We start from the raw sequence: 16,363 nt of genomic DNA on the forward strand, positions 1-16,363 counted from the left end.
AACTAGATAATAAGTTGGTCAGAACCAAACACACATTAATGAGACAAAAGCAAACTATAAGGAATAGCCCATGCTACAGTACAGAGGTCAGGAACTAGTGGGCCGTATAGATTTAGCGCACAAACAACAACACAGGGACCTGCTTACCTTGAAGAGCCCCTTTAACATGATGTCTATAATCTTGTACTGCTGGTTGACATCGTTCAGCTCTATGAGATTATTCAGGGCGTTGATCTGATCCTTCCTCTTTACCTCAAACAGTTTCTTATCTGCAACAGGCTAAGGGCTATAGAACAGTAGCAGCGAGATATTTTCCTCAGTGACGTTCAGTAGCCAGACTCTACTAAAGCCAGCAACTGCCGTTAATCTGGTTAAATTAATATACTTTTTACCTCTGTGATTTCCTTGTATCTAAGCCTCTGCAGACTGCCCCTTATCTCAGTTATATTAATATACTTTTTACCTCTGTGATTACCCTGTATCTAAGCCTCTGCAGACTGCCCCCTTATCTCAGTTATATTAATATACTTTTTACCTCTGTGATTACCTTGTATCTAAGCCTCTGCAGACTGCCCCTTATCTCAGTTATATTAATATACTTTTTACCTCTGTGATTACTTTGTATCTAACCCTCTGCAGTCTGCTCCTTATCTCAGTTATATGAATATACTTTTTACCTCTGTGATTACCTGGTATCTAAGCCTCTGCAGACTGCCCCTTATCTCAGTTATATTAATATACTTTTTACCTCTGTGATTACCTTGTATCTAAGCCTTTGCAGACTGCTCCTTATCTCAGTTATATTAATATACTTTTTACCTCTGTAATTACCTTGTATCTGAGCCTCTGCAGACTGCTCCTTATCTCAGTTATATTAATATACTTTTTACCTCTGTGATTACCTTGTATCTGAGCCTCTGCAGACTGCTCCTTATCTCAGTTATATTAATATACTTTTTACCTCTGTGATTACCTTGTATCTGAGCCTCCGCAGACTGCTCCTTATCTCAGTTATATGAATATACTTTTTACCTCTGTGATTACCGTGTATCTAGTCCTCTGCAGACTGCTCCTTATCTCAGTGCTATTTACAATCTTGCACTTCAGCCAATCAATTCCGACACTTAAATAGCTCCACGGGAGTGTGCACAATGATATCTATATGGCACCCATGAACTAGCATTGTCTGCCTATGAAAAGCTATAAAAATATTTTGAGAGAAAGGCAGCCTGCAGGGGCTTTGAAACAAGCAGATATTTAGAGGTTTAAATGTCATAAAGTCTTTTTTATCAGTAACAATTTTGGAGTAGACTGTCCCTTTAATGCATTGTACTTTACACTTTTAGTGTGTATTTTTATTGAGCACTATACTGTATTTTACGTATCTCTCCTTCACATACAGAAACGTAGGTTACACCCGTTAGTGAAATACCAATCAGTGTATAATTTGCTTTAGATAATCGTGTGACAGGACCCGCGATACCATTCAATGTTTAGAAATCGTTATCTGCCGTAAGCAGGCGCAAGATTCTTATTATCCGTATAGTTTGTTAGGGGCAGCAATACAAAGATTAGATGCTGTAACTAACTAGCACGTTTTCATGCAAAAATATGTTTGTCCCTTTATTATCTATTTGATGCCCATGAAACTGACTCATACCATGTATTATACTCACCAAGCACAACAACTAATACAACTCCCAAAAGAGTTAAAAGGATACAGATTTCAAACGCAGTGTCTTTCTTGTGCTTGTTGCTGTCAGAAGCGATCCCCAGAGGTAGAAGAATGGCCAAGACGAAGCTCCAGACGCAGATAAGATCCATCACAGCGCCTGCAGGAGATGACAAGGTAACTCACAGACGTGTAAAGTGATATTCACAGCTGTACCTGGAGGGTGATATCCAACAGCTCCCTGCGCCTTGCTGAGCTCTGATCCCCACGTGATGGCTCGTATTGTAGATACGTCAAACTCAGCAGCCCTCAAGGCAAATGGCTTCAACGTATTATTAGATATAGAGATAGATAGGCTGGTAGATAGATAGATAGATGATTGATACATAGATAGATAGATACTGTAGATAGATAGATGAAAGATAGATAGGGAAATAGATAGATACGATAGATAGATAGGCAAAAAGATAGATGAGAGATAGATCCATAGCTAAATAATGTAGATAAATAGATGAAAGATAAATAGATAGGCAAATAAATAGATGATTGATACATAGATAGATACTATAGATAGATAGATAGATAGATAGATAGATCCATAGCTAGATACAGTAGATACTGTAGATAGATCCATAGATGGATAGATAGGCAAATAGATAGGCGGATAGATCCATAGATAGATAGGCAGATAATTGATAGATGATAGGCAAATAGATAGATACATAGATAATTTAAAAGGGATATGAAAAAAGTTTCCCATTTACTTCTATTATCAAATTTGCTTTTTGTTCCCATCATCTTCTGTGTTGAAGAGATACCTAGGTAGCATCTGGAGAACTTCATGGCAGTGCTGTCATGTAGAGCTCTTGCAAATGAATAACATTCTTGCAAAACTGCTGCCATATAGAGCTCCAGACACGTGCACGCTCCTGAGCTTACCTTCCTGCTTTTCAACAAAAGATACCAAGAGAACAAATACAATTTTGATAACAAAAGTAAATTAGAAAGTTATTAAGAATTGCTGCTCTATCTGAAAGAAACATTTTGTTTCATGTCCCTTTAATCATTTCATAAGGTTTTACACTAAATATTGTTTCAGCTTCCTGTTGACTATTTGGCTACAACACGAATGACATAAAAGGCATTGTTGAAAAATTTGCTGAGAGAAAAACATTTCATATATCTCAAAAATGCCAGACAGCAGTGCCGATCTACACTTCTAATATTTATTGTATCCAGTGGCGCTGTACGTCCTTGGGAACAGGCGATGTCAGAGGGGATCTGACCCACAGGAGGGAATTTATAATAGAAAATACAGCTACGAACACAAATACACGACATCTTGTAGTCCCCCCCCCCCCCCCCCCAATATGTTATGTGAATATTTGCAAAAGATACTATTACTGGAGTTCTATTCCCATATTGTGACATCAAGAGAGGCAGATTCAGCTGAAAACAAATAACTCCTGTGCTTGTTCATTGGGATGGTGCCCACTTAGGTAAAAGTCTCACATTACCTTCTACCAGAGAATAAAACGTCTATGTATATCATTTCATGTCCTGAAAGAAAGTCAAGTAACTACAGGGGTCTCAGAGGCTTGAGACTTGGCACACACCTCTAGTGATTCCATCTTGTAAACCAGGGCACACAGCGTAAGTAGAATGTATGGATTTGCCTTTACAAATATGGCGGCAGGGTTTTAAAGATGGCCACCAATGCCGTACAGAAAAACTGTCTCCATATTTGTACAGGAAATCTGAGCATCTCCAGCTCTGAGGAATATGGATGTCTGATATTAATCAGGAATGCTTTTGAATTATACTGCTAGGTGTTTGTTGATCTTTGGAAAGGGTGCTGTTAAAATTGGGGGCCCACAACACCCTTTGTCCTGGGGCGCAATGAGGTTTAGTTAGGCTTCCACATACACAGTTTAATGCTCATTTGGCACCAGGCTATCATACCTTTCTCTGACGCCCCGGCCTCCTTCTTCAGCCCCTTCTCAGCGCTGTCTGACACGTCTTTATCTCCCTATATCCTTATTTCAACCATCTATTAATACACAGCACCACTGCTCTACTACCGCCCAACAGATCCCAGACTCATCTTCCTTACACATCGCTCCTCAACATTCTCCCCAGTGGCTTCTCTTAGTGTCAAGTATAACGTTTAGAAATATAACAAGCTCTTAGTAACACAGCACCTAATATAACAAGCTCTTAGTAACACATCACCTAATATAACAAGCTCTTAGTAACACAGCACCTAATATAACAAGCTTTTAGTAACACATCACCTAATATAACAAGCTCTTAGTAACACAGCACCTAATATAACAAGCTTTTAGTAACACATCACCTAATATAACAAGCTCTTAGTAACACATCACCTAATATAACAAGCTTTTAGTAACACATCACCTAATATAACAAGCTCTTAGTAACACATCACCTAATATAACAAGCTTTTAGTAACACATCATCTAATATAACAAGCTCTTAGTAACACATCACCTAATATAACAAGCTCTTGGTAACACATCACCTAATATAACAAGCTCTTGGTAACACATCACCTAATATAACAAGTTTTAGTAACACATCACCTAATATAACAAGCTCTTGGTAACACATCACCTAATATAACAAGCTCTTAGTAACACATCACCTAATATAACAAGCTTTTAGTAGCACATCACCTAATATAACAAGCTCTTAGTAACACATCACCTAATATAACAAGCTTTTAGTAACACATCACCTAATATAACAAGCTCTTGGTAACACATCACCTAATATAACAAGCTCTTGGTAACACATCACCTAATATAACAAGCTCTTGGTAACACATCACCTAATATAACAAGCTCTTGGTAACACATCACCTAATATAACAAGCTCTTGGTAACACATCACCTAATATAACAAGCTCTTGGTAACACATCACCTTATATAACAAGCTCTTGGTAACACAGCACCTAATATAACAAGCTCTTGGTAACACAGCACCTAATATAACAAGCTCTTGGTAACACAGCACCTAATATAACAAGCTCTTAGTAACACATCACCTAATATAACAAGCTTTTAGTAGCACATCACCTAATATAACAAGCTCTTAGTAACACAGCACCTAATATAACAAGCTTTTAGTAACACATCACCTAATATAACAAGCTCTTGGTAACACATCACCTAATATAACAAGCTCTTGGTAACACATCACCTAATATAACAAGCTCTTGGTAACACATCACCTAATATAACAAGCTCTTGGTAACACATCACCTAATATAACAAGCTCTTGGTAACACATCACCTAATATAACAAGCTCTTGGTAACACATCACCTAATATAACAAGCTCTTGGTAACACATCACCTAATATAACAAGCTCTTGGTAACACAGCACCTAATATAACAAGCTCTTGGTAACACAGCACCTAATATAACAAGCTCTTGGTAACACACCACCTAATATAACAAGCTCTTGGTAACACATCACCTAATATAACAAGCTCTTGGTAACACAGCACCTAATATAACAAGCTCTTGGTAACACACCACCTAATATAACAAGCTCTTGGTAACACACCACCTAATATAACAAGCTCTTGGTAACACAGCACCTAATATAACAAGCTCTTGGTAACACAGCACCTAATATAACAAGCTCTTGGTAACACAGCACCTAATATAACAAGCTCTTGGTAACACAGCACCTAATATAACAAGCTCTTGGTAACAGATCACCTAATATAACAAGCTCTTGGTAACACAGCACATTCCTCTATCATTATCTGCTAATATTCTCACCTGCCCCACAGCTCTGAACATGACCTACAGCACTTCTCATATCTTCTTCAACACTTACTTATGACTCCTGTAGACCTGCACCTACTCTGGGGAATGTTCTGATTCACTCTGTACAACTAGCAGCATTCCATAAAAATATCATCCAACACTAACCTATCAATCTGATTTCTCACCTAGGCTTCCTTTATTTCTGGTAGCTCTTCCCTTTACACTTCCTGTGCCGCTGTCAGACCTTTTGTGGGGAAAATGACATATGTATTATATAAAAAAGAAAAATACTCTTATTTTATTGTTGCTTTATTGCTTGCATATAACTATAACCCTTGCAAAGGTGGTTATAGCAACATACACTGAAAAGAACGTAGTACTTTTTTAAAAGAATTTAATTTGAATTAGTCTCTATTAATTTTATTTTAATACTTACCTACCTAAACTCATTAGTGCTGACCTGTGCTGTAGACCACCTTCTGTTAATTAAATAGTACCTTATGGGAAGGGTATGTGCCCTTTACTGTTAGGGTAACGGTCATCTTCCTGATTTAACTCTCTAAAACATACAGTATCTCACAAAAGTGAGTACACCCCCTCACATTTTTGTAAATATTTTATTATATCTTTTCATGTGACAACACTGAAGAAATGACATTTTGCTACAATGTAAAGTAGTGAGTGTACAGCCTGTATAACAGTGTAAATTTTCTGTCCCCTCAAAATAACTCAACACACAGCCATTAATGTCTAAACCGTTGGCAACAAAAGTGAGTACACCCCTAAGTGGAAATGTCTAAATTGAGCCTAAAGTGTCAATATTTTGTGTGGCCACCATTATTTTCCAGCACTGCCTTAACCCTCTTGGGTATGGAGTTCACCAGAGCTTCACAGGTTGCCACCGGAGTCTTCTTCCACTCCTCCATAAAGACATCACGAAGCTGGTGGATGTTAGAGACCTTGCGCTCCCCCTCCTTCCGTTTGAGGATGCCCCACAGATGCTCAATAGGGTTTAGATGTGGAGACATGCTTGGCCCGTCCATCACCTTTACCCTCAGCTTCTTTAACAAGGCAGTGGTCACTTTGGAGGTGTGTTTGGGGTCGTTATGTTGGAATACTGCCCTGCGGCCCAGTCTCTGAAGGGAGGGGATCATGCTCTGATTCAGTATGTCACAGTGCATGTTGGCATTCATGGTTCCCTCAATAAACTGTAGCTCCCCAGTGCTGGCAGCACTCATGCAGGCCCAGACCATGACACTCCCACCACCATGCTTGACTGTAGGCAAGACACACTTGACTTTGTACTCCTCACCTGGTTGCTGTCACACACGCTTGGCACCATCTGAAGGCTGATACCTCTCTATGTGTGCGTGTGTGTGTGTGTGTGTGTTTATACACAGGCTGATATCTCTATGTGTGTGTGTGTTTATACACAGGCTGATATCTGTGTGTGTGTGTGTGTGTGTGTGTTTATACACAGGCTGATATCTCTATGTGTGTGTGTGTGTGTGTTTATACACAGGCTGATATCCCTATGTGTGTGTGTGTTTATACACAGGCTGATATCCCTATGTGTGTGTGTGTTTATACACAGGCTGATATCCCTATGTGTGTGTGTGTTTATACACAGGCTGATATCTCTATGTGTCTGTGTGTGTGTTTATACACAGGCTGATATCTCTATGTGTGTGTGTGTGTGTTTATACACAGGCTGATATCTCTATGTGTCTGTGTGTTTATACACAGGCTGATATTTCTATGTGTGTGTGTGTGTGTTTATACACAGGCTGATATCTCTATGTGTGTGTGTGTGTGTTTATACACAGGCTGATATCTCTATGTGTGTGTGTGTTTATACACAGGCTGATATCTCTATGTGTGTGTGTGTTTATACACAGGCTGATATCCCTATGTGTGTGTGTGTGTTTATACACAGGCTGATATCCCTATGTGTGTGTGTGTTTATACACAGGCTGATATCTCTATGTGTCTGTGTGTGTGTTTATACACAGGCTGATATCTCTATGTGTGTGTGTTTATAAACAGGCTGATATCTGTGTGTGTGTGTGTGTGTGTTTATACACAGGCTGATATCTCTATGTGTGTGTGTGTGTTTATACACAGGCTGATATCTCTATGTGTGTGTGTTTATAAACAGGCTGATATCTGTGTGTGTGTGTGTGTTTATAAACAGGCTGATATCTCTATGTGTGTGTGTGTGTTTATACACAGGCTTATATCTCTGTGTGTGTGTGTTTATAAACAGGCTGATATCTGTGTGTGTGTGTGTGTTTATAAACAGGCTGATATCTCTATGTGTGTGTGTGTGTGTTTATACACAGGCTGATATCTCTATGTGTGTGTGTTTATAAACAGGCTGATATCTGTGTGTGTGTGTGTGTTTATAAACAGGCTGATATCTCTGTGTGTGTGTGTTTATACACAGGCTGCTATCTCTATGTGTGTGTGTTTATAAACAGGCTGATATCTGTGTGTGTGTGTGTGTGTGTGTGTGTGTGTGTTTATAAACAGGCTGATATCTCTATGTGTGTGTGTGTGTGTGTGTGTGTTTATAAACAGGCTGATATCTCTATGTGTGTGGGTGTGTTTATACACAGGCTGATATCTCTATGTGTGTGTGTTTATAAACAGGCTGATATCTGCGTGTGTGTGTGTGTGTGTTTATAAACAGGCTGATATATCCATGTGTGTGTCTGTGTTTATAAACAGGCTGATATCTCTATGTGTGTGTGTGTGTGTGTGTGTGTGTGTGTGTGTTTATACACAGGCTGATATCTCTATATGTGTGTGTGTTTATACACAGGCTGATATCTCTATATGTGTGTGTGTGTGTGTTTATACACAGGCTGATATCTATGTGTGTGTGTGTGTGTGTGTGTGTATGTGTTTATACACAGGCTGATATCTCTATGTGTGTGTGTGTTTATACACAGGCTGATATCTCTATGTGTCTGTGTGTGTGTTTATAAACAGGCTGATATCTCTATGTGTGTGTGTGTGTGTGTGTGTGTGTGTTTATACACAGGCTGATATCTATATGTGTGTGTGTTTATACACAGGCTGATATCTATATGTGTGTGTGCTTATACACAGGCTGATATCTATATGTGTGTGTGTGTGTGCTTATACACAGGCTGATATTTGTGTGTGTGTTTATAAACAGGCTGATATCTCTATGTGTGTGTGTGTGTGTGTGTTTATACACAGGCTGATATCTATATGTGTGTGTGTTTATACACAGGCTGATATCTATATGTGTGTGTGCTTATACACAGGCTGATATCTATATGTGTGTGTGTGTGTGTTTATACACAGGCTGATATTTGTGTGTGTGTTTATATACAGGCTGATATCTATATGTGTGTGTGTTTATACACAGGCTGATATCTCTATGTGTGTGTGTGTGTGTTTATACACAGGCTGATATCTGTGTGTGTGTGTGTGTTTATACACAGGCTGATATCTCTATGTGTGTGTGTGTGTGTGTGTTTATACACAGGCTGATATCTCTATGTGTGTGTGTGTGTTTATACACAGGCTGATATCTCTATGTGTGTATGTGTGTGTGTGTGTTTATACACAGGCTGATATCTCTATGTGTGTGTGTGTGTTTATACACAAGATGATATATCTCTATGTGTGTGCGTGTGTTTATACACAAGATGATATATCTCTATGTGTGTGCGTGTGTTTATACACAGGCCGATATCCCTATGTGTGTGTGTGTGTGTTTATACACAGTGTGATATCTCTATGTGTGTGTGTGTTTATACAGAGGCTGATATCTCTATGTGTGTGTGTGTGTGTTTATACAGAGGCTGATATCTCTATGTGTGTGTGTGTTTATACACAGGCTGATATCTCTGTGTGTGTGTTTATACACAGGCTGATATCTCTATGTGTGTGTGTGTGTTTATACACAGGCTGATATCTCTATGTGTGTGCGTGTGTTTATACACAGGCTGATATCTCTATGTGTGTGTGTGTGTTTATAAACAGGCTGATATCTCTATGTGTGTGCGTGTGTTTATACACAGGCTGATATCTCTATGTGTGTGTGTGTTTATACACAGGCTGATATCTCTATGTGTGTGTGTGTTTATACACAGGCTGATATCTCTATGTGTGTGTGTTTATAAACAGGCTGATATCTGTGTGTGTGTGTGTGTGTGTGTGTGTGTGTGTTTATAAACAGGCTGATATCTCTATGTGTGTGTGTGTGTGTTTATACACAGGCTGATATCTCTATGTGTGTGTGTTTATAAACAGGCTGATATCTGTGTGTGTGTGTGTGTGTGTTTATAAACAGGCTGATATCTCTATGTGTGTGTGTGTGTTTATACACAGGCTGATATCTCTATGTGTGTGTGTTTATAAACAGGCTGATATCTGTGTGTGTGTGTGTGTGTTTATAAACAGGCTGATATCTCTATGTGTGTGTGTGTGTGTTTATACACAGGCTGATATCTCTATGTGTGTGTGTTTATAAACAGGCTGATATCTGTGTGTGTGTGTGTGTGTTTATAAACAGGCTGATATCTCTATGTGTGTGTGTGTGTTTATACACAGGCTGATATCTCTATGTGTGTGTGTTTATAAACAGGCTGATATCTGTGTGTGTTTATAAACAGGCTGATATCTCTATGTGTGTGTGTGTTTATACACAGGCTGCTATCTCTATGTGTGTGTGTTTATAAACAGGCTGATATCTGTGTGTGTGTGTTTATAAACAGGCTGATATCTATGTGTGTGTGTGTGTGTGTGTTTATAAACAGGCTGATATCTCTATGTGTGTGTGTGTGTTTATAAACACACACACATAGATATATCAGCCTGTGTATAAACACACACACACACATAGAGATATCAGCCTGTTTATAAACACACACACATAGAGATATCAGCCTGTGTATAAACAGGCTGATATCTGCGTGTGTGTGTGTGTTTATAAACAGGCTGATATCTCCATGTGTGTGTCTGTGTTTATAAACAGGCTGATATCTCTATGTGTGTGTGTGTGTGTGTGTGTTTATACACAGGCTGATATCTCTATGTGTGTGTCTGTGTTTATAAACAGGCTGATATCTCCATGTGTGTGTCTGTGTTTATAAACAGGCTGATATCTCTATGTGTGTGTGTGTGTGTGTGTGTGTGTTTATACACAGGCTGATATCTCTATATGTGTGTGTGTGTGTTTATACACAGGCTGATATCTATGTGTGTGTGTGTGTGTGTGTGTGTGTGTGTGTGTGTATGTGTTTATACACAGGCTGATATCTCTATGTGTGTGTGTGTTTATACACAGGCTGATATCTCTATGTGTGTGTGTGTGTGTTTATAAACAGGCTGATATCTCTATGTGTGTGTGTGTGTGTGTGTGTGTGTGTGTGTTTATACACAGGCTGATATCTATATGTGTGTGTGTTTATACACAGGCTGATATCTATATGTGTGTGTGTGTGTGTGTGTGTTTATACACAGGCTGATATCTATATATATGTGTGTGTGTGTGTGTGTGTGTGTGTTTATACACAGGCTGATATTTGTGTGTGTGTGTTTATATACAGGCTGATATCTATATGTGTGTGTGCTTATACACAGGCTGATATCTATATGTGTGTGTGTGTGTGTGTGTGTGTTTATACACAGGCTGATATTTGTGTGTGTGTTTATATACAGGCTGATATCTATATGTGTGTGTGTTTATACACAGGCTGATATCTCTGTGTGTGTGTGTGTGTGTTTATACACAGGCTGATATCTGTGTGTGTGTGTGTGTGTGTTTATACACAGGCTGATATCTCTATGTGTGTGTGTGTGTGTGTTTATACACAGGCTGATATCTCTATGTATGTGTGTGTGTTTATACACAAGATGATATATCTCTATGTGTGTGCGTGTGTTTATACACAGGCCGATATCCCTATGTGTGTGTGTGTGTGTTTATACACAGTGTGATATCTCTATGTGTGTGTGTGTTTATACAGAGGCTGATATCTCTATGTGTGTGTGTGTTTATACAGAGGCTGATATCTCTATGTGTGTGTGTGTTTATACACAGGCTGATATCTCTGTGTGTGTATGTGTTTATACACAGGCTGATATCTCTATGTGTGTGTGTGTGTGTGTTTATACACAGGCTGATATCTCTATGTGTGTGTGTGTGTGTGTGTTTATAAACAGGCTGATATCTCTATGTGTGTATGTTTATAAACAGGCTGATATCTCTATGTGTGTGTGTGTGTGTGTGTTTATACACAGGCTAATATCTCTATGTGTGTGTCTGTGTTTATAAACAGGCTGATATCTCCATGTGTGTGTCTGTGTTTATAAACAGGCTGATATCTCTATGTGTGTGTGTGTGTGTGTGTGTGTTTATACACAGGCTGATATCTCTATATGTGTGTGTGTGTGTTTATACACAGGCTGATATCTCTATATGTGTGTGTGTGTGTGTTTATACACAGGCTGATATCTATGTGTGTGTGTGTGTGTGTGTATGTGTTTATACACAGGCTGATATCTCTATGTGTGTGTGTGTTTATACACAGGCTGATATCTCTATGTGTGTGTGTGTGTTTATAAACAGGCTGATATCTCTATGTGTGTGTGTGTGTGTGTGTGTGTGTGTGTGTGTTTATACACAGGCTGATATCTATATGTGTGTGTGTTTATACACAGGCTGATATCTATATGTGTGTGTGTGTGTGTGTGTGTGTGTGTGTGTGTGTGTGTGTGTTTATACACAGGCTGATATCTATATATATATGTGTGTGTGTGTGTGTGTGTGTGTTTATACACATGCTGATATTTGTGTGTGTGTGTTTATATACAGGCTGATATCTATATGTGTGTGTGCTTATACACAGGCTGATATCTATATGTGTGTGTGTGTTTATACACAGGCTGATATTTGTGTGTGTGTTTATATACAGGCTGATATCTATATGTGTGTGTGTTTATACACAGGCTGATATCTCTGTGTGTGTGTGTGTGTGTTTATACACAGGCTGATATCTGTGTGTGTGTGTGTGTGTGTGTGTGTGTTTATACACAGGCCGATATCTCTATGTGTGTGTGTGTGTGTGTGTGTGTGTGTGTTTATACACAGGCTGATATCTCTATGTGTGTGTGTGTGTTTATACACAAGATGATATATCTCTATGTGTGTGCGTGTGTTTATACACAGTCTGATATCTCTATGTGTGTGTGTGTTTATACAGAGGCTGATATCTCTATGTGTGTGTGTGTTTATACAGAGGCTGATATCTCTATGTGTGTGTGTGTTTATACACAGGCTGATATCTCTGTGTGTGTATGTGTTTATACACAGGCTGATATCTCTATGTGTGTGTGTGTGTGTGTTTATACACAGGCTGATATCTCTATGTGTGTGTGTGTGTGTGTTTATAAACAGGCTGATATCTCTATGTGTGTGTGTGTGTTTATACACAAGATGATATATCTCTATGTGTGTGCGTGTGTTTATACACAGTCTGATATCTCTATGTGTGTGTGTGTTTATAGAGAGGCTGATATCTCTATGTGTGTGTGTGTGTTTATACACAGGCTGATATCTCTATGTGGTGTGTGTTTATAAACAGGCTGATATCTGTGTGTGTGTGTGTGTGTTTATAAACAGGCTGATATCTATATGTGTGGTGTGTGTGTTTATAAACAGGCTGATAATCTCTATGTGTGTGTGTGTGTGTTTGTGTGTGTGTGTGTGTTATATAAACAGGCTGATATCGCTATGTGTGTGTGTGTGTTTATACACAGGCTGATATCCTGTGTGTGTATGTGTTTATCACAGGCTGACTATCTCTATGTGTGTGTGTGGTGTGTGTTTATACACCGTTCTATATCTCATATGTGTGTGTGTGTGTGTGTTTATAAAACAGGCTGATATCTCTATGTGTGTGTGTTTATAAACAGGCTGATATCTCTATGTGTGGTGTGTGTTTATACACAGGCTAATATCTCCTATGTGTGTGTGTGTTTATACACAGGCTGATATCCCTATGTGTGTGTGTGTTTTTACACAGGCTGATATCCTATGTGTGTGTGTGTTTATACACAGGCTGATATCTCTGTGTGTGTGTGGTGTTTATACACAGGCTCGTTATCTCTGTGTGTGTTTATACACAGCCGTGATATCTCTGTGTGGTGTGTGAGTGTTTATACACAGGCTGATATCTCTATGTGGTGTGTGTGTGTGTGTTTATACACAGGCTGATATCTCTGTGTGTGTGTGTGTTTATACACAGGCTGATATCTCTATGTGTGTGTGTGTGTTTATACACAGGCTGATATCTCTATGTGTGTGTGTGTGTTTATACACAGGCTGATATCTCTATGTGTGTGTGTGTGTGTGTGTTTATACACAGGCTGATATCTGTGTGTGTGTGTGTGTGTTTATACACAGGCTGATATCTCTATGTGTGTGTGTGTGTTTATACACAGGCTGATATCTCTGTGTGTGTGTGTGTGTTTATACACAGGCTGATATCTCTATGTGTGTGCGTGTGTTTATACACAGGCTGATATCTCTATATGTGTGTGTGTTTATACACAGGCTGATATCCCTATGTGTGTGTGTGTTTATACACAGGCTGATATCTCTGTGTGTGTGTGTTTATACACAGGCTGATATCTCTATGTGTGTGTGTTTATACACAGGCTGATATCTCTATGTGTGTGTGTTTATACACAGGCTGATATCTCTGTATGTGTGCGTTTATACACAGGGTGATATCTCTATGTGTGTGTGTGTGTTTATAAACATGTCTCTATGTGTGTGTGTGTTTATACACAGGCTGATATCTCTATGTGTGTGTGTGTTTATACACAGGCTGATATCTCTATGTGTGTGTGTGTGTGTGTGTGTTTATAAACAGGCTGATATCTATATGTGTGTGTGTGTGTGTGTGTTTATACACAGGCTGATATCTATATGTGTGTGTGTGTGTTTATACACAGGCTGATATCTCTATGTGTGTGTGTGTGTGTGTGTTTATACACAGGCTGATATCTGTGTGTGTGTGTGTGTGTGTGTATTTATAAACAGGCTGATATCTATATGTGTGTGTGTGTGTGTGTTTATACACAGGCTGATATCTATATGTGTGTGTGTGTGTGTGTTTATACACAGGCTGATATTTGTGTGTGTGTTTATATACAGGCTGATATCTAAATGTGTGTGTGTTTATACACAGGCTGATATCTCTATGTGTGTGTGTGTGTGTTTATACACAGGCTGATATCTGTGTGTGTGTGTGTGTGTTTATACACAGGCTGATATCTCTATGTGTGTGTGTGTGTGTGTGTGTGTTTATACACAGGCTGATATCTCTATGTGTGTGTGTGTGTGTGTGTGTTTATACACAAGATGATATATCTCTATGTGTGTGCGTGTGTTTATACACAAGATGATATATCTCTATGTGTGTGCGTGTGTTTATACACAGGCCGATATCCCTATGTGTGTGTGTGTGTTTATACACAGTGTGATATCTCTATGTGTGTGTGTGTTTATAAAGAGGCTGATATCTCTATGTGTGTGTGTGTGTGTTTATACAGAGGCTGATATCTCTATGTGTGTGTGTGTTTATACACAGGCTGATATCTGTGTGTGTGTGTGTGTTTATACACAGGCTGATATCTCTATGTGTGTGTGTGTGTGTGTGTGTTTATACACAGGCTGATATCTCTATGTGTGTGCGTGTGTTTATACACAGGTTGATATCTCTATGTGTGTGTGTGTGTGTGTTTATAAACAGGCTGATATCTCTATGTGTGTGCGTGTGTTTATACACAGGCTGATATCTCTATGTGTGTGTGTGTTTATACACAGGCTGATATCTCTATGTGTGTGTGTTTATAAACAGGCTGATATCTGTGTGTGTGTGTGTGTTTATAAACAGGCTGATATCTCTATGTGTGTGTGTGTGTTTATAAACAGGCTGATATCTCTATGTGTGTGTGTGTGTGTTTATACACAGGCTGATATCTGTGTGTGTGTGTGTGTGTGTGTTTATAAACAGGCTGATATCTCTATGTGTGTGTGTGTGTTTATACACAGGCTGATATCTCTATGTGTGTGTGTTTATAAACAGGCTGATATCTGTGTGTGTGTGTGTTTATAAACAGGCTGATATCTCTATGTGTGTGTGTGTGTTTATACACAGGCTGATATCTCTATGTGTGTGTGTTTATAAACAGGCTGATATCTGTGTGTGTGTGTGTGTTTATAAACAGGCTGATATCTCTATGTGTGTGTGTGTGTTTATACACAGGCTGCTATCTCTATGCGTGTGTGTTTATAAACAGGCTGATATCTGTGTGTGTGTGTGTGTGTTTATAAACAGGCTGATATCTATATGTGTGTGTGTGTGTTTATAAACAGGCTGATATCTCTATGTGTGTGTGTGTGTGTGTGTGTGTGTGTGTGTGTTTATAAACAGGCTGATATCTCTATGTGTGTGTGTGTGTTTATACACAGGCTGATATCTCTGTGTGTGTATGTGTTTATACACAGGCTGATATCTCTATGTGTGTGTGTGTGTGTGTTTATACACAGGCTGATATCTCTATGTGTGTGTGTGTGTGTGTTTATAAACAGGCTGATATCTCTATGTGTGTGTGTTTATAAACAGGCTGATATCTCTATGTGTGTGTGTGTTTATACACAGGCTAATATCTCTATGTGTGTGTGTGTTTATACACAGGCTGATATCCCTATGTGTGTGTGTGTTTATACACAGGCTGATATCCCTATGTGTGTGTGTGTTTATACACAGGCTGATATCTCTGTGTGTGTGTGTGTTTATACACAGGCTGATATCTCTGTGTGTGTTTATACACAGGCTG

The 16,363-nt window shown here is 38.9% G+C and overlaps 1 protein-coding gene across 2 annotated transcripts in view; it reads right to left on the reverse strand.

The window, feature by feature from the left end:
- Window positions 1-16,363, reverse strand: part of CCDC134 (coiled-coil domain containing 134) — a 72,340-nt gene that overhangs the window by 33,157 nt on the left and 22,820 nt on the right. The window contains exons 2-4 of one of the 2 annotated variants that reach the window (XM_053721314.1): window positions 5,659-5,717; window positions 1,722-1,832; window positions 148-269 (exon numbers count right to left, since the gene is read on the reverse strand). In XM_053721314.1, the coding sequence (XP_053577289.1) occupies window positions 148-269; window positions 1,722-1,824 (225 nt within the window). In that variant the 5' untranslated portion in view covers window positions 1,825-1,832; window positions 5,659-5,717. The remainder of the gene's footprint in view (window positions 1-147; window positions 270-1,721; window positions 1,833-5,658; window positions 5,718-16,363) is intronic. The other variant, XM_053721313.1, reaches the window with a different exon arrangement.

Source organism: Bombina bombina, chromosome 7 (genome assembly GCF_027579735.1).
Source record: "Bombina bombina isolate aBomBom1 chromosome 7, aBomBom1.pri, whole genome shotgun sequence".
In the NCBI taxonomy this organism is placed as follows: domain Eukaryota; kingdom Metazoa; phylum Chordata; class Amphibia; order Anura; family Bombinatoridae; genus Bombina; species Bombina bombina.